General features: G+C 40.0%; 3 protein-coding genes across 3 annotated transcripts; 2 read left to right on the top strand and 1 right to left on the bottom strand.

The window, feature by feature from the left end:
• Positions 1–2,444: 2,444 nt before the first annotated feature.
• h2ax1 (H2A.X variant histone family member 1) lies at positions 2,445–3,652 on the top strand. Its single transcript, XM_079247790.1, has one exon. It carries the CDS (start codon positions 2,549–2,551, stop codon positions 2,933–2,935), a length of 387 nt encoding a protein of 128 aa, XP_079103916.1. The 5' UTR covers positions 2,445–2,548; the 3' UTR covers positions 2,936–3,652.
• A 755-nt stretch (positions 3,653–4,407) lies between these two features.
• LOC306761346 (heat shock cognate 71 kDa protein-like) lies at positions 4,408–8,753 on the bottom strand (the record flags this gene model as incomplete). Its single annotated transcript, XM_079247471.1, has 6 exons — positions 4,408–4,593; positions 6,208–6,423; positions 6,466–6,714; positions 6,794–6,881; positions 8,203–8,461; positions 8,549–8,753. The coding sequence occupies 6 exons, from the start codon at positions 8,751–8,753 to the stop codon at positions 4,408–4,410; spliced, it is 1,203 nt and encodes a 400-aa protein (XP_079103597.1).
• Positions 8,754–14,245: 5,492 nt separating this feature from the next.
• Positions 14,246–21,688, top strand: crtam (cytotoxic and regulatory T cell molecule; the record flags this gene model as incomplete). The annotated part of the gene is made up of 10 exons (XM_079247470.1): positions 14,246–14,267; positions 14,493–14,630; positions 14,740–14,892; positions 15,008–15,127; positions 17,045–17,200; positions 17,612–17,836; positions 19,679–19,744; positions 19,833–19,979; positions 20,099–20,185; positions 21,513–21,688. The coding sequence occupies 10 exons, from the start codon at positions 14,246–14,248 to the stop codon at positions 21,686–21,688; spliced, it is 1,290 nt and encodes a 429-aa protein (XP_079103596.1).
• Between the last annotated feature and the right edge of the window lie 1,422 nt (positions 21,689–23,110).

The raw sequence follows: 23,110 nt of genomic DNA, 5'->3' as shown, positions 1-23,110 counted from the left end.
TTAACCCATATTTTACTCCCAGTAGAGGATAAACAACATATCAGATGTTGAAACTATATTTTAATGGAAAAAATTATCTTATTTTGACTCAAAACAAATCTGTAAAAAGCTGGAAAATGTGCAACAAAAGACTGGAAAAGTGATTACCAAAAAGAAAAAAACAATTGTAATAACATTTGACAAGTAATTACATTACTTGGCAACAGGTCAGTTACATGACTGAGTATAAAAGGAGCATTTCAGAGAGGCAGAGTCTCTCAGATATAGAGGTTCACCAATCTGACGTTTATAAAATCATCAAAAAGAATCAGGTGGAAGGAATCTCTGTATGCATGGGACAAGGCTAGAGGTCAAAACTGGATGCTGGTGGTCTTGGTTCTGTCATTCAGCACTGCATTAAAAGCAGACATGGTGATTTTACTGGAAAAAAACCAGCATGGATTCAGGAAGTCTTCCAGAAACCAGTGTGAACCCAGTTCAGGCTGACATCCACACATGCAGGTTAAAGCTCCATCATATGTGAAGAGGATCCAGAAACACGCCGTCTTCTCTGGACCAAAGCTCATTTAAAATGTTCTGAGTGGAAACCTGGATGAAGATGTGGAATAGTTTGTGGACAGCATGGACGGCGTGTCCTGCAGACTAAAGAGGAGAGGGAGCATCCAGCTTGTTATCAGCCTGCATCTCTGATGGGATGGGGTTGCATTAGTGCCGATGGCGTGGGCAGCTTCCACATCTGGGAAGCTCCATCAATGCTGAAACATCTGCTCCCATCCAGACAACGTCTCTTTCAGGGAAGACCTTCCACCATGCTGGACCACATCCTGATGGTGGAACAGGAGAACTGGTCCGGTAGGACCACGCTGGACCACATCCTGATGGTGGAACAGGAGAACTGGTCCGGTAGGACCACGCTGGACCACATCCTGATGGTGGAACAGGAGAACTGGTCCGGTAGGACCACGCTGGACCACATCCTGATGGTGGAACAGGAGAACTGGTCCGGTAGGACCACGCTGGACCACATCCTGATGGTGGAACAGGAGAACTGGTCCGGTAGGACCACGCTGGACCACATCCTGATGGTGGAACAGGAGAACTGGTCCGGTAGGACCATGCTGGACCACATCCTGATGGTGGAACAGGAGAACTGGTCTGCTGCTCACCAGTACAAACCATCATGGAAGCAGCTGGAATCCTGCATCAGACCAGAACGGAACGACATTCCTCTGAAACTCCATCAGCTGCTCTCCTCACTTCCCAGATGTTTACAGACAGGTGTTGGGAGAGGAGATGCTAACGATGCTAAACATCATGTGGAACTACTTTTTACAGACATTTTGCTGCATCAGATTAAAAATCAGATCATATTTACAATGAAACAATAAAGCTTCTCAGTTTTAACATCTGATAAGATCTTGTTTCATTTACATTTTACACAACATCCAAACCCTTTTACGTCAGCCTGGTTGTTTCCTGAGCTTTTTCATTTTGTTTTATTGTTATTATAATTTTTTTTTATTCCTTGTATGATCTATTGTTTTATTGTGTTATTTATATATCTCGTAATTTTTGACTGATGTATAGCACTTTGTCCCAACTTTACAAATGTAAATATGTATAAGGGTACAGCTATATACAGCTAGGTATCATCATGTATGTGTGTTTATGTGTAGATATATGTATGAGTATATATATATATATATATATATAGGTTTAATCATTAATTATGTGCGTAGAGGGTTGGAGTAAAAAAGTTATACTTCTTCCCACCCATTTTTAGACCTGTCAACAGAACACATGGCTATTGTAGAGGCTATATGTATATGTATGTAGAAGAGTATAAATAATGTTGACCAGTCTGAATAAAAAAAAAACAACCCCAAAAACAAGACTGTGGGTCTTTCAAAGGGCTTTACATTTAACACAACACCCGAACCCTTTTACATTAGCCTGGTTGTTTCCTGAGCTTTTTTTTTTTATTTTATTTTTTTTTAATTTATTTATTATCTTTTTTTTTTTATTCCTTATATGATCTATTTTTTTATTGTGTGATTTATTTATCTCGTAATCTGATTTACAGCACTTAATCCCAATTTTGGTTGTTTTAAAGGGCTTTAAAAATAAAGTTGAGTTGAGTTTTCATTTATTTGTTTACTTAATAAATGCGTTCACTTCTATTTTATTTCCATTTTTCAGATACAGGTTATTTAAAGGGTCTTACAATTCCTCTGTGGTTTAGTCACCAGCTGATCAGCAGGAAACACACATTGCTTCCTCTCCACGAGTCCTGTATTTATAAAGTTCCTGTGCAAATTCCTGTGCGCCGTTTCTTCTCCGGGATTGGCGCATCGCCTGCCAGAGGAGCGTCATGACCGCAAGTCGAGCTGCGCCATTGGCTCGTGCGTCTCAGTTTCACGCCCCCCAATAGGAAAAACCTTCACGTCATCCATCCTGACGGTCACGCATAACCACGCAAGGTTCACGCGCGCGGCTCCGCTCCTGTCCTCAGTGTGTTGTTCACCGAGCAGATCGACTTTCAGCAAACATGTCTGGCAGAGGGAAAACCGGAGGCAAAGCCAGAGCCAAGGCGAAGTCCCGGTCCTCCAGGGCCGGACTTCAGTTCCCGGTGGGGCGCGTCCACAGGCTGCTGCGCAAAGGCAACTACGCGGAGCGCGTGGGCGCCGGGGCTCCGGTGTACCTGGCGGCGGTGCTGGAGTACCTGACGGCGGAGATCCTGGAGCTGGCTGGGAACGCGGCCAGGGACAACAAGAAGACCAGGATCATCCCCCGCCACCTCCAGCTGGCGGTGCGTAACGACGAGGAGCTGAACAAGCTGCTGGGAGGAGTGACCATCGCGCAGGGAGGCGTGCTGCCCAACATCCAGGCGGTCCTGCTGCCCAAGAAGACGGAGAAACCGGCCAAGAGCAAGTAGGAGAGAGCACCGAGCCCCACCTGGAGCCCCCAAAGCCAGCAACTTTTTCATAACAATGTGCTTTTTTAAGATAAAAGACTAGATGGCGTTTGCGTTTTTTGGCTGTTTCTAGAATAAAACCAAGGCCTTCTCATCGGGACTAAACTGACTGTCTGCTCGGGAAAATGGAGGCTGGCGACAAAAAGAAACATTTCCCTTCTTCATATGGACCACTTCTGAGGGATGGGCTCGTCTTTTTTTTTTTTTTTGTTTAGATTGGTTGCAAAATGTTGTGATGTTGTTAATTATGTCGTGTTGTTTTATTAAAGGCTTGTAGGAACCGTCTGTGTTGTCATCCGGGTACTTTCCGCCTTTCTGGCGTTGACGTGAAGAGTTTGTTTAGAAGATGCTTCTTTCTTTTAGCCATTTTACTTCATTTGTCTTTAATATGTTTATCTGGGCTTCACATAAAGATATACGTCAATAAGTAGCTCAACAAAGCATTTTATTGGTCTGAACATGACATTGTTGTAGCCCTGAAAAACCAGTTTAAACAGTGGGCGTGTTGAGTTTTCCTTGTGTGAAACAAAATGCCGTCAGTGTAGGTGGAAAGTCTTAATTTAGCTTTCAGGCTTAAACTCTATTAAAAAGTCCATCTTATTTATGAAAATCTATTAGTTTCATACAGTAGTGCTCATATTTATTCATACCCTTTCATTAAAGAAGGAAAAAACAGCTGCCTGTAAAATAAGCTGAAATTGAGTAAAGTAATGATAAATAAAAAATTTTATGAAAATCATGACATTATTTTCTAATTCTGGTTCAATAGAAATATTTTTCTTTAAAAAGCAAACAAATAAGATAATTTATTACATATTACATCACTCATGAACTAATACTTTGTTGAACAATTCAATGTTTCCGCTAGTCAGGTGTTGACAGGTATTTTGTCCCACTGTTCAACAGAAAAGTGCTCTAATTTGTCCAGGACCAATTTGTTTTTTTTTTTTCTTTCTTCAACTCAATTAAATGAAAAAACAGTGTCTTTAATTACTAAACTATATTTTTGCAAATTTTTAATTCTTGTTCCTTTTTTAAGTCTCCAGTTATTTGAGTGATTGTTGTAAATTCAGCCTTTTCTTTAATGAAAGGGGATGAATACATATGAGTAGGCTAAAAGAGCTGAAGCCTCATTAATACTATATATTATTTTTTTAAGGGTCTTGTTAAACATTCAGATAAAGCTTTACAATTTAATTTAAATTCTTAATATGGTCTAAACATTAGAAAACATTTATCTTGTTCTTCCTCCACTGGAAGACGATAAAAACATCTGCCAAGACATGAAGTTTCAGTTAAAATTTATTCTTCAGGACTGAGATAATTCAGTGTTTTCTTGAATCTTTAACATCTGGATATGAAAAACATTCTGCTTCTGGGTTGTTCATGCTTGATTGTTATTCAGAGACGTTGAAGAGCTGCAGGTGTTGCGTTTAATCAACTTCCTCAATGGTAGGTCCGGAGGATCCTCCACCTCCTGTGGCACCACCCGGTCCCGGGAATCCACCTGGCATTCCTCCGGCCATCCCACCAGCGCTCTGGTGCAGCTTGGTGATGATGGGGCTACACACCTTCTCCAGCTCCTGCAGCTGGTGTTCATACTCGTCCTTCTCTGCCGTCTGAAATAGAAACATTTCAGTTTACGAAATCACATGTTCAAAATTAAAATCTTCAACCTGAACTTAAATATTACAGATTCAGATCAGTTTAAAGCTTTTCCAATCACTCGTGGACTTGGACATGTCAGCCCATACATCATTCTCAAAAGCAGTGGTTGTCAAACTGGAGCTCGCTAGATAATCGCCTACATTTATCAAATAAATTTGGGATTTTTACCAATGCAGAGATAAAAATGTCAAAGTAGCCTCTTAAATTTAAAAAAATAGAGTATTAAAATTTAAATATGGCGTTATCTCCAGCAGAGAAGCTGATTTTCGGCTTGTTGACGCTGTTCTACAGAAGTGAACTGGGGCCACCAAAAACCACGCTATCCTGTACATGAAGATTCTGATGGTTTTCTAGCCTTCCATTGAGGGGTTTCTGCATGATGATCCATCACCCAGTTAATCACATGTTCTTGGTGGTGGTGGGGTTCTTGGCACAAAAGGTCTGAGAATCACTGCACTTAAGAAACAGTTCAATTTTAAAGCCTTTTGAAAATTTGCTTTTCAGTCCATTTACTTCCAAAGTTTCCAGTCTTCTCATTAAAAGCACCATTTACTCCTCAAATATTCCTATAAACTGATCACACGGTGACGGCTGCTGACTGAAATACAATAATACACGGCCCTAACTTGTGTTCATTTCCGCTGGAGATAATAAAATGTATGAAATAATGTGCAAAGGTGTTGATGCCGCTCTCATTTCCTCTACTTGGCTTCCAAACGGCCACATTTATTTATTATTCCTTTAAAAGTCCCAGGTTTTCCATGGTTTAAACATTATTTTTGTCATTTTTCACCCATTTTCAGTCCAGTTTTTATTTATTTGTTTGTTTTAAGCTACACAAAATGGCCTATAAATCATTGGGGATATCTCAGCATGCTGTGCAGTGTGTCCCTAATATACCATATAAGAAGTATCTGACCTTAAAAAAAGGCCTTACAGATACATCCAGTGGTCACCAAATCCAGTCCTGGAGTTCGACCTTCCTGCAGGTTTTAGTGTTTCTTTGCTACAACACACCTGACTCAAATGAGATTTTCTGCACCAGCCAGTTGATGAACCACTGATTTAAGTCAGGTGATCTAAACCTCCAGGTGATCCATCTACTGTCGGCCAAAGCTTCATCAGAAATGGTCTCCATGGAAGGATGTCTCCCAAGAAAGCCTTTCTTAAGGAAGGGAGACCAGGAGAAATGGAAAGGAACTGGACTGAAAACCAGTGGAAACAGGTCTGACTGAGGGATCTGAAGCTTAACATGACCAAATCAGTGTGGGATCATCTGACAGAGTATGGAACAAAAGGCTTCGAAAGAAAAGCTTTGGAAAGTCCTTTAAGAAGCCTGTCGAGCTAATAAAGAAATGACAGATAGCTTGTCTTAGACAGTTTGAGCTCTTTTTACAATTATAGCATATAATCAATATAATTATGAAGCTTATTTCTGGTTTAACTAGAAATGTAAATGAATGAGGATCACTTTGTTCTGTAATTTTGATGATACAGTTTTTTTTTCATCATTGAGAAGATGTTGGAAAATTGGACTTATTTAATAAACAAGCACGAGTTCTGACCTGGTTCTTGTCCAGCCAGCTGATGACCTCGTTGCATTTGTCCAAGATCTTCTGCTTGTCGTCGTCGCTGATCTTGCCAGCGAGCTTCTCGTCCTCCACGGTTGACTTCATGTTGAAAGCGTACGACTCCAGGCCGTTCTTAGCCGACACCTTGTCGCGCTGGACGTCGTCCTCGGCCTTGTACTTCTCGGCTTCCTGAACCATACGTTCGATGTCCTGGAAGAAAAACTGCAGTCAGAAACCGTGCAGACGTGCGGCGAGTCTGCTGCGGTCGGACCGAAACTCACCCTTGTCGTTGGTGATGGTGATCTTGTTCTCCTTTCCGTGCTCTTGTCTACAGCTGAGACGTTCATGATGCCGTTGGCGTCGATATAAGTCCTCCCCACCGAGATGAGTGTCTCCGGCCGTGGACTTGACCTCAAAGATGCCATCTTCAATGGTCAAGATGGACACGTCGAAGGTGCCGCCGCCGAGATCAAAGATCAGGACGTTTCTCTCGGACCCGACCTGAAATCAAACGACAGAAACGATGAGCCGGGTCCATTTAGGGCTTCACATAAGAAACATTCAGACGGGAAAAACTGACCTTCTTGTCCAACCCATAGGCGATAGCAGCGGCGGTCGGCTCGTTGATGATACGCAAAACGTTGAGGCCAGAGATGGTCCCGGCGTCTGTCATTCAGCACTGCATTAAAAGCAGACATGGTGATTTTACTGGAAAAAAAACAGCATGGATTCAGGAAGTATTCCAGAAATCACTGTGAACCCAGTTCAGGCTGACATCCGTGATCACAGCGTTGGACACAGACTGACATGAAAGACAAAACAGATTGTAAGACTCATCCCATGAAATTTAAGTCCTTTTTTCTGCATTTTATCTGTTGGGTCTCTAAAATCTACACTTAAATAACTTCATATAAATATTATTATGTCGCCTTTAATACAGTGTAGAACACATTTCTTTCTTCTTTGTATCAAATCAAACTTGACTTTTAAAGTATTTTAATGCACAAAGCAACACAAAGTGTTTTATATAATTGTATTAAAATACAATAAAGATTAAACAAGCCTTCAAACACTAAATTAAATAATAATGCAAATGATTAAGAGAAATTTTATTGGTTTTTCTCTCATAGCCTTTCAATGAAAATCTACACAAATCACCATAAACATCTGTTTTTATTTCCTAATAATTTTTTTACTCATATTATCAATAAAATAACACTAAATAATATCATTTAGTATCTGATGGTCATCCTCTCAGATAAACAATGCTGTGAAGCACGTGACCATGAACGATAAATAGCATTACACCGGTTTTATTTAATTCGTTTTTATAGATCATTTCAGCAAACAATCACGTTTGATGTGTGGATTTTATTGTTTTATGTTTTGATTTTTGTGAGGAGTCATCTGTACATAAGTTTCTCATGAGGGACGATAAAAATAACTTGAACTGGAGCAACCGGACCGTAAAGGCAGCCATGTTGCTTCCTTCCTTTGCTGTTTTTCAGTCATTAATCTTGGGATAATGTTGTTGTCAAACTTATTTATTCAAAAAGTTTTTGTTCTTTTTAAAAGCATATAATAATTCTGAATCTCACACATGCCGTGTACCCGCTGTATCGCATTTAGTGTGTTGGGCGGTGGCCAGTTTGAGCCCAAATCCCAGTCACATTACCCTGTCAAAGTCCAGTCTCTACTGGTGTTGCTGAATGAATCATACTGTAGAGCAGGGGGGCCAAGTCTGGTACTATCCTGCAACGTTTAGATGCATCTGTTCTCCAACACGCCTCTGCAGAGCTGAATCACATGCAGATGAGAATAAAAGTTGCAGGACAGTAGATCTTGAGGACTGGACCCCTTGGTGCAGACAGCTACTCAACATAGCATTTTACCCAGAATGAGTTGGCTTTTAATGCTTTTATTTGTTTCATTGTTTTATATTTTATGGTTTTAAATCTTTTAATATGTTAATTATGTTTTGTTTAGCACTTTGTGGCTGTCAGAAAGTGCTTTACAAATAAAGCTGGCTTGGCTAAATCTACCTTTCCCAGGTAGGCTTCAGCAATCTCCTTCATCTTCGTCAGCCCCATGGAAGAGATCTCCTCGGGATAGAAGCTCTTAGTTTCACCTTTGTACTCAACCTCTACTTTTGGGCGCCCGCTGTCGCTGATGATGTTGAACGGCCAGTGTTTCATGTCAGACTGGACCACTGGGTCCTCAAACCGTCTGCCAATCAAACGTTTTGCATCTGCAATGAAAGAAATCTTTTTTTTTTTAGATGCTTTAAATTCTCTTATGTTGCATGTATTTTTCCATTGCAGCAGGGAGACCTTACCGAAGAACATGTTGGTGGGGTTCATGGCAACCTGGTTCTTGGCTGCATCTCCAATCAGCTTCTCTGTGTCTGTAAACGCCACGTAGCTGGGCGTGGTTCTGTTGCCCTGGTCGTTGGCAATGATTTCCACCTTGCCATGCTGGAACACACCAACACAGGAGTAGGTGGTCCCCAGATCAATTCCTACTGCTGGCCCCTTGGACATGGTCGTTCTGGCACAGGGAAACAAAGGGTGGTGAGACTCCAGCAGGGGGCAGCACAGGTAAAGTCTGCACGTGTGAACATTAATGAAGAATGAAAATGCACTTTCCGGATTTCTTTGTTTTTGCTCCCAAAAAGCCCAAAAATTCATTTCTTTTTTATTAAAGTGGTCTGAAGGAAAAGCCCCCCCCCAGACTGTCTGGAGGTCTTCAACATGTTTCTTCAGATGTTTCTGTTTTTTCTCTCATTTTTAGTCCATTTTTTGCATCTGATCATTTACAGAAGATACTATTTAGTGTGTTGATAACAGACCCATGAAACATCAGTTCATGGAAAAGGCTCCAAATTACGGAGTTCAGCTCTTTGTTTCCTGCCACTAAATCTGGTCTCATTTCTTTAGTTTCTTCTGTCAACATGACAAAAATAATCCTAAGAATTTTTGTAGCAACTAGTTTAGAGGTAAGTTTTGATAAAAGTAATGTTGTTAATAAAGGACAGAACTACAGATTAAATCACGGATCATGTGTCAGAGGAGTGGAGACATTTTACTGCCTTAACTCTGTGGTGTTTGTTTGTTTGGGCTTTTAAAAGGTTATCTCTGGGTCTGAAGTGCGGCTTTGGCGCAACTTTCCGCGTTTGTTTATGAACAGATCACATTGTATATTTTCATTCACTCTGCTGCATCAGGAGCTTAAACGTGCTGACCATCCATCAGACCATCCATCTGACCCCCTCCATCGTGCACGTGGAGCTGTTGTCCCGCATCTGTGCGCCAAGTTGCTCCGATTCCTCTCCAACTTCATCGCACAGTAGATTAATAAGTTGTGATGACATCACGAGTTACTGAAAATGTATTATTATTATATTTAATGTTGCAGAGAGGAGGAATTGAATGCAAGTCGCGTGAGAGGCTGATCAGCTGGCGCGTGAGTGCACTGACAAATGGCAGATATTGTCCTCCTACCTGGATGATGCTGCGGTGCCTCTCACTCCCCCTTCTTTCTCTCTCCAGCACCAAATGAAGATGACAATGATGCTGGCTTCCTCTGCTTCTGGATAAACTGCCTGGAGGTGCGCGAGCCAATCAACTTCCAGAGCAGCGCCCGCTTCCAGCACGTTCCAGCTCAGTCCCCGTGGTTAATCCCTCCTCCTCTGATTGGCTCAGACCCTGGAGGAAAGAAAAGGGAAGGAAGAAGAGAAGATACCTCTCAGGAGGTGGATTAAAGACAGAAAAAGCTGGAGAAGGAAGGTTCCAGGGTTTCCTTTGTGCAGAGGTGAGAACAGAAGCGCTGCGTCATTGTTTGATCAATGTTGTTGATCAACTAAAACACTCCTGTATCATCAAAAGTCATGTTTATTCAAAGTGTCACACCTCTGTTCTGTTGACAGTCAATATCTTTGTTATTATTTAGACCACAAATTATTAATGTGAAATCCAGACTGTTTTTAAAAAAAAATAGTTTCCTGTCTAAATGATACGAGGGGAAAAAAACATATAATGTGGAGGAAATCTAAAAATATTTACAAAAAGGAAAGAAAACTATTTTTAGGTTGGAGAAATCTGATTCCAGTTATTCCAGTTCCACTTATTTAGCCTCAGATTAGTGAACTTCTTTCCTTTTTTACATCCAAGAGACTCTGCCTCTCTGAAATGCTCCTTTTATTCCCAGTCTGTTACTGGTGTGTTGCCAGTTAAACTAATTACTTGTCAAACTCTCCTCCTGTTTATTTTTAATAATTTTTTCCAGTTACTTTTACAGCCTTTTGTTGAACCTCTTTCACCAAATTTACTCATATTTTCCTCTGATTTTAAAACAAATCTTTTCTCCTTTTTTTTCTAAGAAAGCAAGTTGTCTTCTTAAACCTTTTTAACCTTATTCTATTTTATTTTTTCTACCATTCAATAATAATAATATTATTAATATTAGTAATTATTATTATTATTATTATTATTCTTATTAATAATAATAATAATAATAATAATAATAAATTATTATTGTTGTTATTATTATTAGTGTATTTTATTGAATTGGTATCTAATATAATTTGGTCAACTGGTATTTAAAATGTGATTGATAAATAAATTAGGCTTAATTTTCCATGCTGCTGGTAAAAATGCGTCAGTTTTAACATCTTAAATATTATCTATCTTGCATTTGGAATAAAATATGGGTTTATGAGATTTGCCCATCATTGTTTTGGCTACGTGTTGCACATTTGGGATTTTAAATGGAAAAGCACTTTTTTATTTCTAAACAGGAACAATCAAGTTTTTTGCATGTCTGAAATCTGTTCATGAAAAGCGAAAGCTTTGTCTCCATCCCTGGAATCATTCCAGCGCTCCTTACAGACAATCCCGGGTTAGACCTGGTTCTGCTCTGGTTGTTGGAGGTTATGGTTCTGTGGATCCTCCTCCTGGGATTCAGTCTGGTTCTGGTTCTCCATGTGTTGGATCTGTTCTCGTCTCTGATCAACATTTATCCTGTTCACCAGAAATCAACCACTTTGACTGAAGGAGCTAAGTCTAATCAAAGCTACTGAGATATCAAAAACCATTTGCCCTTCCGGGCCAAACATCTGCCAAGCCAGTGATGCGTTCCCCCTATATGCGCCACCTGCCCAGGTAACCATACAGCGCCCTCTAACAGCACCAATGAGAACACAATTAAACAAATTGGCTCCTATATTGACATCACATTTGTGTTGAAGAAACATATTTTGATACCAGGGAAGTCTTCGGGTTTATTTTGATATGAATTGATCTTCTTTGGTCACCAGAGAACATTCAAACTTATTTTACATTGAAAAGGTTTTGTTTTAAGTCTAAAATCGCCTCCTATGTATTAATTTACTCTCCCTTATCTTCTGTGCAGTAATGTTCCACAACATCAGCTGTAATGTGTTTATTAGGCTTGACCTGGCTTATTTTCACTATTAAAAAGAATTAAAACAGTGATATTCTTTATTATTAGAGTTATCCAAAATCAACGTTAACCCATATTTAGCAGACTGACGGGTGTTCATCACAGCTTACAAATCTTTTCCCACTCGTTTTTTTAATCGCTCTTCTTCACCCCCCCTTCATGACTTATAGTGTGAAAAAAATTAAAACCCACAGTTTAGATTAAAAGTCATGAGCAGCTGTAACCTAGATTAATTTAAAGTCCCCCCCCTTCACACCTCACCACTTAAACCAAATTTCCAATGGTGTTTTGAGTCGACCGCCCACCCAAACAGAAATACAGTTTACCCATTAACATCTGAATGTGGTGGGAAAATTCCAGCCCCCTCTTCTCATCTGCTTTACTCGAAGGTCAAAAGGTGAAGCAACACCCCCCCCCCCCCCCCCCTCCATCTTCCGACCACCACTAGACCAACATACAGCAGTAACAGATACACTCTGGCTGTGAAAGATATTAAAGATATCTCTCTCTCTCATTTCTTCACAACAACCTGCTCGTATTAAAACTCCACAAATAGAAACACATCAGTGTTGGGTTTAAGCATGACCAGACGCTGAAATGAAAAGTTTGGGGAAACCACAGGCAGAGGAGTGATGTCATGGAAGGTCCCGCCGCCGCTACGTATATAACTCTGCTGAAAGGGAAACACTGCAGAGTCCAACTGTGAGCGTTAGCGACAGAAATGGAAGTGAAGCTGCAACTCGCCGTCTTTTTGCTTCACATTCAGGGTAAGTTTTTGCTTCTATGAGAATATTTTGACTGGATGTGGTTGTTATGAAAGATATTAAAAAGAAAAAAAATGACAGGATATGAAGAATGACTGAAGCTACGAGAGGAAATGACTGAATTCTTAAAATAAAGCAGCTTCTCTTTTCTTTTGTCTTCTGGTTTTCAGACAAACTTTAAGGAAAATGCACATTTAAGTCTTTTGAAATTTATTTTAGAAGTATTTTTTTTTATAAAATTGAATGATTTTAAGACTTGAAATTGATCATTTTTGAAGTTGGAATAACCTTTTTAATGTCATTTTTTACAACTAAAGACATTTTAAATTAGGTTTTATTTCTGCTTGTTCTGACAGGAGTGTAGAAATTATGTTTTTCTTTCATTAATCTTTAAAAAATTGGAAATAAATAGGTGCAAAACCTAGGTGAGATGTTTTGCACAGACAAGGTGATGCAGACTTGTAAATACTGACACTGGTTTATTATCCTGCTTGTTTAAAACCAACACATTTGAGCAGCAGCTTTGAGATACAAGACGTTCACCCATCTTCTGCTATCTGTTCATAAGTTGTTGTGTAAAATCACATTAGTGACACATGCCATGAAAAATAGCAGCGTGTTAAAAGTTGCAAGAAGAACGGCGGCATGTAACACTTTTTTTTTCGTCATTGAAATTAAAATAACTCCTTTATGAGCCTGTTTTACAATGGTAACCAGTTTAGCTGTTTCCTGTTCTGATATATATTATTATTATTATGATATATTTGACTGTGTTGCACCCTGTTTTAACAGATATTTAAGACCCTTTCTATTCATTTCTGAGTTTTCTGTGTATGTCTGAAGACAGCGTCTTAGTTTGGACACAAAGTCATTATTAATCATTACAGCCGGGCTTTTTCAGAGCCGTCCTCACAGAACCAAACTGATTAAACCTGTCCAGTGTCTGTTCTTCAGGAACATGAAGAACAGGACCTCGACTCATTATGACTACTCTCTCATAGAAACAGTTTAACTGCTTGTAAGGGTTACAAAAGATTTGCACTGCGTTGATACCATCAAACATAAAACTACTCTACTCTCTGAATAAGTACCTTTTTTTGCAGTTTGTACCTGACAAAGACCCTTAAAGCACAATTTTGGTCTTTATACTGTACAAGAGAATAAATCCCTGCTGTTGGAGGTGCAACAGTTGTACCTTTTAGAGTTCCTCTCTTGTGACAAGTAAGTAAAATAGTCCTTTTTTTTCTGAGAATAGACAACCTATAATGATGAAATGAAGACCAATGTGCATCAAATCAGCCAGGTGGTTTTAATGTTATGGCTGATAAGTGTACATACAACACAATCAGGCTGAATACTTCCTCTATAGCAGGTCGCTCTGCAGTACACTTTCATCCGTGTATTACTTATGTTTTATCTGGTCATGTAAGGAATGGAAAAGCTTTCATGCTGAGAAGATGTGAGTTAATTCTTGACCCTTCAAGCCCACTGCTCTCCACAGCGGGTGTCAACAAGCCCCCCCCCCCCCACATATGTGTTTTCCAAATGACTCGTCATTTTCACCCCACAGGAAAGAAAAAAGCAGCCAAAGCCCCCGTTAGCGGCCCACACAGAGTCTATATTCTCTTTCACACCCGCCTTTCTCGCTTTACTTTCTCTTTCGGTGAAGAAACACTGACCACATTACTTCCTGTCGCAGTACCGAAGCTTTATAATGGGATGGGGGTTGGGGGGGGGGGCGTCTTGAAGCTGCAGTACAGATGATGCTTTTCTTCACATCACCCCACCTCCACACTCAGGCCAGTAATATGGGAACAGATGAGTGGAAAGGTGAGAAACAGGGTTTCATTGGTGTGTTGGAGGGAAAAAACGTCCACTCCAGATTTAACTGGATTAATTTTTAATTACCAGAAGATTGTTTCTCGTTTGTTCCTGGATAACTGGGCAATCTGGACACCACCACTGGAAAAACAGAAAGTCCAGGCAGATGTATGGTTCTTAGTTGTAATTTTCAAGGAAATCAAAGTTCCTTTTTTTTTTAAAATTTCGTTGCAGTTTCCCTCGCGATATGGCAGCATGTGACTGTGATGAAGGGCGACACACTACACCTAACCTGCCCCATCACTGATCACAAGACCAACGTGGAATGGAAGAATCCAGACCAAGACATCATGTTCTTCAAACGGACCAAAGGTGCAAATGGTGCCATTTGTACGTGATGCACACCAATAACACTGACACAGCCGCCACCATGATGTGAACGAGAGGTTCTAAATGTCTTTTATTTTTTATTTGTTTCCAGTGTTAAAGGACAAACGATACAGCATCACCAAGCTTTCCAAGTCCGAATACTCCGTTAGCATTTCCAATGTTACTTTCAGTGATGGAGGCAATTACACTTGCTCCCACTATGGCAAAGAAACCACTGAGATCAAAATGGAGGTGACTGTGTTGGGTGAGTTTGATGGCTGCTCAATGACTCAATATTAGATTTACTTCCCAACATGCAACATTTTAACCAAAATATATCGTTAAGTATGTCATGATGTGAAATATTTGGTGTTTTTCAGGTTATCCCAGTATGTCAGTCGCAAAACATGAAGGAAGAACAATCATAAGATGTGTTGCTGAGGGAAATAAACACGCTCCTGAGATCAGGTGGAAGTTCGATCACAAGCCTGAATTCCAAGGTGAGCTGAAAAGAACTGAAAGTCTTAACTTTACCAAAGAAAAGTACCACATAAGGACAAAAATGATTATTTGTTTTTTGCCTCTAACTGGTCGAGGGAGATGGCAGCTCTTCCTGAATCTGGTTCTGCTGGAGGTTTTCCTTCCTGTTAACAGACTTTTTCCAATCACTAGCGTGTGGATGTTCAGGAAAGATGAACTAAAGAGAAGATTTGATGCAATGCGACGCTTTCGTCTAGCAAGCAAACATTTTACTAACCTGTTTATTTAAATGAGACATATGTGAAACGATGGAACTTAAAAGTGGTAAAGTTGAAGCCGTCTGCCTCCTGATGGCATATCAGCATGCAGCCACATATTGTTGGAAAATAATGCTTGAAGAATATAACAGCTGCATAATATATGAAGGCAAATATGCCGTCCATGGTCATTGCATTTCAAGAAGAATGTATTTCACCCAACTGGTCGAGGCAAAGACTTGGCCTTCCTGAGTCTGGTTCTGCTGGTTTTTCCTTCCTGTTAAAGGGAACTTTTACCTCTCTGCTGCGACTTAAACTGGATGTTCAGGACAGGGGATTTATTATTATTTATTATTTATCACACCTGTGTGTCAGATAGGAGAAGTCTTAGGGTTTATTTTGATATGAATTGATCTTCTTTGGTCAGCAGAGAACATTCAAACTTCTTTTACGTAGAAAATGGTTTGTTTTTAGTCTAAAATCGCCTCCTGTGTTGTATTTTACCCTCCTTTATCTTCTGTGGAGTAATGTTAGACAACATGAGCTGTAATGTGTTCATTAGGCTTGTATGGAGCACTATTAAAATCACACAGGGGAGCCCTTAAAATGCAATAATTCTGACTTTTACTAATACAGAAATTGTATTAATCCTTTTCAATTTAATTAAATTACATCTTAATCTTAGTACTAACTATGATAGTTTTTTAACGTGAATAAAGGGATTTTATAGAAAATGGGCCAGTTTAAGTCTTTTTAAGGGCATAAACAGGTAACAGAGGACAGTTGGAGGTCTTAATTTTACATTTTACCCAAATGAACAACGTTCAGCTGCAAGTGGGACAACATAAGTTCTTAAAACTTTTTCGTTCTTCATCTTTTATGGGAATAAATGTATTGTATTTATTTATTTCATTTTTATTTGACAGAGACAAGTATGCTCCATGAATGATGGCACATACTACAGCATTTTAGCCAAGGCTAATTTTCAATGCCCGTCCCTAGTTGGGCTTTTACACAATAAGAAAGTACACACAGATTACATTGCATTATGAAAATTAAAAGTTACACATATTTGCCTTTATATATACATACAAAATACAAATACGTATATATACACCAAAATGTAAAATTAAGTAAAACACATTCAAGGCTGTCAATAAATTCAGTTTGAAATAAGAACAGTGTCAATACATTCAATCTAAACTACCGATTTGCCACCCACATGGAAAAAATTACAATACTAAAGGTGAGTACAGGCCTGATTTGTCTTTATCCAGTTTTTAAGTCTGGAAGTAGACCTTTTAAAATCCGGTATGGTCTTAAGGTCTGTAGGGAGCACTTTCCATAACCTAGAACTCTTCACAGAAAAGGCTGTCTGCCCAAAACTAGTCCTAATAGATTCTGAAAAGGAAACATTAGCATTTCCTGACTCTGCTGGTTTGAAGCTGAAGACTAAAAATAACTCATTTGCATCTGTGAAGCAGCTTCTGAAAGCAAAGCTGCAATTTTCAATGATTTGATCAAATTAGAATAAAGAACCACAGAGTGGGCTTGAGTCTTCATCAGCACACCCACCTGTGGCTCAACGTGACTCACAGTGATGGAAAATGTCACACTTTAAACCAGTTTCCATGTTCACTCATTGCTCCACCTGCTTACGATATCCGTCTTGTTCCACAGTTCAAACAAATGTTTACCGTGAAGGTAAAAAGATGACCTCTGCTGGGATGTTAACGGTCACACCGGGGAACAAGAGGGTCACCCTGAAATGCCTCGTTCGCCATCCGGACCTGCTCACAAGACCTTTGATCCAATTTGTCAAAATTGGAGTAGATGGTGAGTCATTTATTTTTCATTTAATCATTAATTAGTAACCATCAGAGAGAATGGCTGGAACTGGTTCTCATTTTACCCAAAAGTTGTTTACGCTAAAGTACTTCTACATGCAGGGTGGTTTTTTGAGGAACAGTGACAGTGTGGTTGTGTCGTCACAAAACAGGGAAAGCACTGGAAACTTCTTTTTTCTCATGAGTTGCTTCATTACACTGTCCACAGCTCTGAGGTGTGAAACTACACTGACCAAAAGCCAAAAAAAGGCTGCCTTGTGCTGCTTCCTCTTTCTACTTATGTAAATAGTCGAGCTTCTTGCATTAATTTACGAAACTTGAGGTGTGATTGGCAGATTTTCCTCATGTCAGCGTGACTTTTCAGAGATTTTCCCATAACTGAGTCCTGTTTCTATCACAGCTAAAACCACGGCTGGTCCACCCACAGTTCCACCTCGGGGGTCAACAGGGGCAGCAGGCACAACAGCAACATGGCTCATACGTGGCAGAACCGAGGAATACTCTACAACCAGAGGTCTGAGCGGCCCCTCGACCGAGGATGAGTGGGTTTCAAAGACTGCCACGGCATCCTCTGGACTTCCTCTAAACCCTGTTACATCTGCAGGGCCCCGTGTCAGCACAAATGGTGAGGGATTAACACACTCTCAGCAACAAGTTGTTTTTAAGACAAATTAGGGAATAAATTACACCAAAAGTTGATCCTGGAAATGAATCTATTCACCAAAAAGTCAAGAGCTTGGTTGATAACAGAGTGTATGTGAGGTTATAAGGACAAAATGTGGGAAAAATTCACCGATGACAACATAAAGACGGAAGGATGAACTGATCAACTGGTCCGACAGTCTGAAACAAGCTCTGCCATTGTCTTTGGGAACATTCTCCAGACTTATAGACTTTCCAAAGCTCTTCTTTGGATGTTCATGCAGTTTCAGTAACGTTGAGCTCTAAAATCTGGGGAGGATTCATCCCTCCACCAGACCTGTTTCCACTGATTTTCAGTCCAATTCTTGTGTAATGTCATCTAGCATTTTATCCTTTTATACTTGTTTCTAGACAGCCACCCTCCCATGGACCCATTTCTGATGGATCAGCCAAAGGTTCAGAAAAATCTCCTATATTCTGTATCAAGTCTTTACTGGATTTCTGATCCTCTTCATCCGCTTCATTGTCCTCCATTCCTGCAGGACATGTTGCAAAATGCCAGGTTTTCAACTCTAGGCTCATTGGAAATCTCCAAAACCCATCAAACTTTTCATAAGTGCAACTAAAACTGGAACAAGTGACGCGTCTCTGTGACAGACTGCTGGTAAAAAATAGGGCCTACAGATCTCATTTGACATGGATTTGCTGCTAAGTTGTCTGTAATGTACAGACACAACACCGATTCTTCCTTTGAGTTAGGAACCTTTTCATGCTTTGCTTTTCAGTTTCAGAAGGACTAAAAACACAATCTTGTGAAAATGGTCCAAACTTTAGCAGAAAATTAGCTAAAAAGCAGCAGATGTCCAAAGAAACACCTTCAACCTGCTGATCAAAACTACTTTTATGGATTACAAAAACATTTCAAGGTTCCGTATGAAGAAGTGAGGGGTTTTGCAACGTTTCTGTTGAATAAAACATGCATTGGGCCTGCGAGATGGAAACGATCAGACCCTTACACATTGTACTGTGGTTGTGATGCTACGAGATGTGTTTCCTGTGTCGGAGAGCTTGAGGTGAAATGTGAAACTCTGTCACGGTGAATGCATTCATAGAGTCTGAGAATGGAACACGAAAGTTTAGTATCAGAGATCTTATCTCTCCCCCTCTGAAGTTTGACTATACGTGTGTTTGTTTTGACTTTTTCCACTCTGAGAGCCAAAAAACATGAAAAAAAAAACTATTTTATGTGAACATTCATACATTTCAACTTGTAATGATTGTAAATGGACTCAACTGTTTACGTTTCTTCATATTAATTTCTATTTTCCCATGAAATATCTTTATTTGCTGCAGATTATTCAGGATCCTCCATGTTGCCAGACTCAACTGTGATGAGCAATGAAACCATCACTGAAGAGGCAAACACCACAGGTGATGACTGGATGAGGGATTCTTTGTTGTTTTCTGCCATCTAGTGGTCATTCTACATCTAACATTGAGCCAGTTTGTTAAAAAGCAGCTGCAGTGGCTGAATTATTCATCCCATTCATGCATTATGTACCTTGCCTCATCCTGTAGACCGGGATGACTCGGTTCCATAAGGGCTTCAGTCCTGCAGGTTTTCCATGCGTCCCAGTTAATGTCATAGGCTGTTGGATCCATTTAATTTGAGTCAAATGTGTTGAAGCAGGGATACAAATAAAAACCTGCAGGATGTACACTCGTTCTTAAAGGAAATTTATGATAAAAATGTATTTCAACATGTGTGTTAAGCTAAACACCAATAAACCAAAAATTTTTGTATCATCTGCAATTTTTCTTCAAGGTGGGACATTTTTCCCAGAAACAACAGAAGACGTGAACTTCAACAACAGCACAGAGATGACAGGAGGTAAACAGACACATCCATCTTCTGCACGCTGCAACTTAAATGTGTGATGTTACAAGTGAGTGACATGTTGCCTTCTGTCCATCTCCAGAAAATACTGACAGAGAAATGATGAAAGGAACTAAAGGAAATTCCTTCCTACTGGTCATCCTGGTTACGTCCCTCATCTTCGGCCTGCTGGTGGTGGTCATTTTCTTTGCCATCAAGCTGAGAAGAGCTCACATTGCCTGGAGGAAAGGTAAGCAAGCCGCGGTTTTCTGATTTTCTGTGTGGAAAGGTATCGGCATAAGTATGCCGAACTTGTGGTGTGAACTAGTTTTTCACGTGGAAAACGTCTTACAGTTTTTATTGTTACAGAAAATGAAGACTCTAACCCGTCAGAGGAGAGCAGCAGATCAAAATCAAGCCATGAAGAGAAGAACGCGCAAGGACAACGGCGAAGAGGTGATTCAGAAATCCATTTTTAATCTTTAGGATTTATATTTGAACATTTTATACTTCATCTGAATATTATGGGGTGTCACTTTTTGGTTTAGAGAAGGAATCCTGCTCATTATTTCCTGGTTAGAAAGTACCCAGGCGTAGAAGTCTGCTGGAAAACGTGGTATTAATTGATAACATTTATTTATTGATAGAGGAATAACCCCTTGAGATGCACCATCTCGTTTTCAACGGGGTCCTCTAAATAAAAGTAACAACACAAATCAGGAGCATCAGTGTCTACAAAAAAAAAGAAAAGAATTAAATAGATAAATAACAAAAGAACAATTTAAAAATAAATAACATGTAATACATGTGATAGTCATCATTAATCATACATCCATACAAACACACACACACACACACACACACACACACACACACACACAAACCACACATTATAGTTTAATAACTTGTGAGCAGTAAAACGGTTTTGAGTCCATGTAAGAGTTTGTCGTTGATCTGTGTTGAGACATCACTTCAATAATTAATGATCCAATAACATGCGATAGTCTGATCATGTATTCGATGCTCTGAGAAGAAACATGTAGAATTATCGTCAGATATTTTTGGGTTTGTTCACATTGCCGCTGTTTGGTTCACTTTATACGAGTCACTGTCACACAAACTAGGACACTTATATACCTTTTTTTATTTTAACCTCAGTATCTTTCCAGTGTTTTGTCTGTATTTGTATTCAAGTATTTATATATTTTCTGTATTTATTGGTGACTGGATGGAGTTCTTTGTACATCAGTTTGGGGAGAAAAATCAACCATTTGCATTAAGAACTGATATGTTGTATTTAGTTTATAAGCTAATTTAATGATTCTATTCTACAGTCATTTAGCAGACGCTTTTTATCCAAAGCGACGTATATATATATATATATATATATATATATATATATATATATATATATATATATATATATATATATATATATATATATATATATATATATACATATATACCCCAATAGGCACATCGGGGGGGCAACTTAGGGTTCAGTGTCTTGCCCAGGGACACTTTGGCACACAGTCAGGGGAAGCCTGGAAATTATTCCCCGACTTTTGAGTTGAAAGACGACTGCTCTTCCTCCTGAGTTACAGCCGCATCCCATGAAATGTTAAAGTAAATGTACTTTACTTCTCATTAAAATTTACGATCTTGAGTTTTAGATTCTGGAGGCTCTTCTCTGCCACTCTGCCGGCAGACATGGGGCAGTTCTGCAGCCTGTTTCCACAAAATATCACTAAACCTGAAATCTGTCCGTGTGTCTGTCTGCCAGGAATCCTCAACACAGCGTTCACACAGTATGTCGTCAAGGAACCCACAGCGATAACTTCAGTCGTAAACACAGCTGCGATGATATCAGAAGAAAGACCAACGAGACAGCCAACCTTTCAACCTCAAACCCAGACACAAAGTTCAGCCAAACCTGACATAAAGGAGACGTCACTTTGACCGCCATACAGAATCATCACGGTTTTTCTTTTTTTTAAATTTTATTTTATTTTAACTGCACATGTAAGATGTTGCGCTTGAAAATGTCTGCAGCACTTTCTAAAAAAAAACAAAAACAAAAACAACAAATATATCTGTGCTGATATCACTGTGAATGTTAATAAGGTGCCCAAAGATGTGCCAAGGTCACCACCAGCATCCTGGAAGGCTGAGTCTCCATATTTCTCAGCATTAATGGAGACTTATAAGAACATGGTTTTTATTCTTCTACTGTGTTCCGTTCCATTAGCTCTGCTGCTTTATAAATACCCACACTGCGTCTATTTTCTGATGTTTGATGTGGACATTAAATGAAGCTGCAGAAGCTGGAGGAGTTTTCTGTACTGCACTGCATCCTTGTGACTGGCTGGAAGGACAGCTGCATGAAGAAGCAGATTCACTTCTTCCTGATGAATTGTTTGTGAATTAAAGTTTACTCAGAAATGAATGTCTTTTGTAAAATATAAATGCTGTATAAATGTATATATTTTGTACCAATAAATGCTATTTTGCTAGAATATATTGTGTCTGAACATAAAAAACACCAAGTTGTATGTAAATGGGGAAATTAACTTAACATATCCATCAAACTTCTGAAAGATCCATCCATCCATCCATCCATCCATCTTCTGCCGCTTAGTCAGGGTCAGGTCGCAGGGGCAGCAGTCTAAGCAGGGAAACCCAGACTTCCCTCTCCCCAGCCACATTTGCCAACTCTGCGGGGGGATCCCGAGGCGTTCCCAGGTCAGCCAAGAGATATAATCCCTCCAGCGTGTCCTGGGTCTTCCCCGGGGTCTCCTCCCAGAGGGACGTGCCTGGAACACCTCACCAGGGAGGTCCAGGAGGCATCCTGACCAGATGCCCGATCCACCTCAACTGGTTCCTCTCGATGCGGAGGAGCAGCAGCTCTACCCTGTTCTCCTCCCCGATGACCGAGCTCCTCACCCTATCTCTAAGGGTGAGCCCGGCCACCCTGCGGAGGAAACTCATTTCAGCCGCCTGTATACGAGATCTCCTTCTTTCGGTCACGACCCACAGCTCATGACCATAGGTGAGGGTAGGAACGTAGATCGACTGGTAAATCGAGAGCTTCGCCTTCTGTCTCAGCTCCTTCTTCACCGCGACAGACCGGCGCAGAGTCCACATTACTGCAGACGCCGCACCGATCCGTCTGTCGATCTCGCGCTCCATCCTTCCCTCACTCGTGAACAAGACCCCGAGATATTCATACTCCACCACTTGAGACTTTAAAAGAGCAAAACAATAAATTTATTTAGGACCTAACCTAAATGTACTGCTGCAAAATACCTTCCAAAAAGGGGAGTAAGTCTGACTGAGGAACCACAAATACAGATGGTAAGCAGCTTGACAGGAATTTTGGAG

The sequence above is a fragment of the Telmatherina bonti genome, assembly GCF_933228915.1.
Source record: "Telmatherina bonti genome assembly, chromosome: 10".
Lineage (NCBI taxonomy): Eukaryota > Metazoa > Chordata > Actinopteri > Atheriniformes > Telmatherinidae > Telmatherina > Telmatherina bonti.
This window is presented reverse-complemented; position numbering and strand designations above follow the sequence as displayed.

Coding starts and splice junctions, on each gene's coding strand:
- h2ax1 (XM_079247790.1), top strand. CDS start 2,549: ATGTCTGGCAGAGGGAAAACCGGAGGCAAAGCCAGAGCCAAGGCGAAG.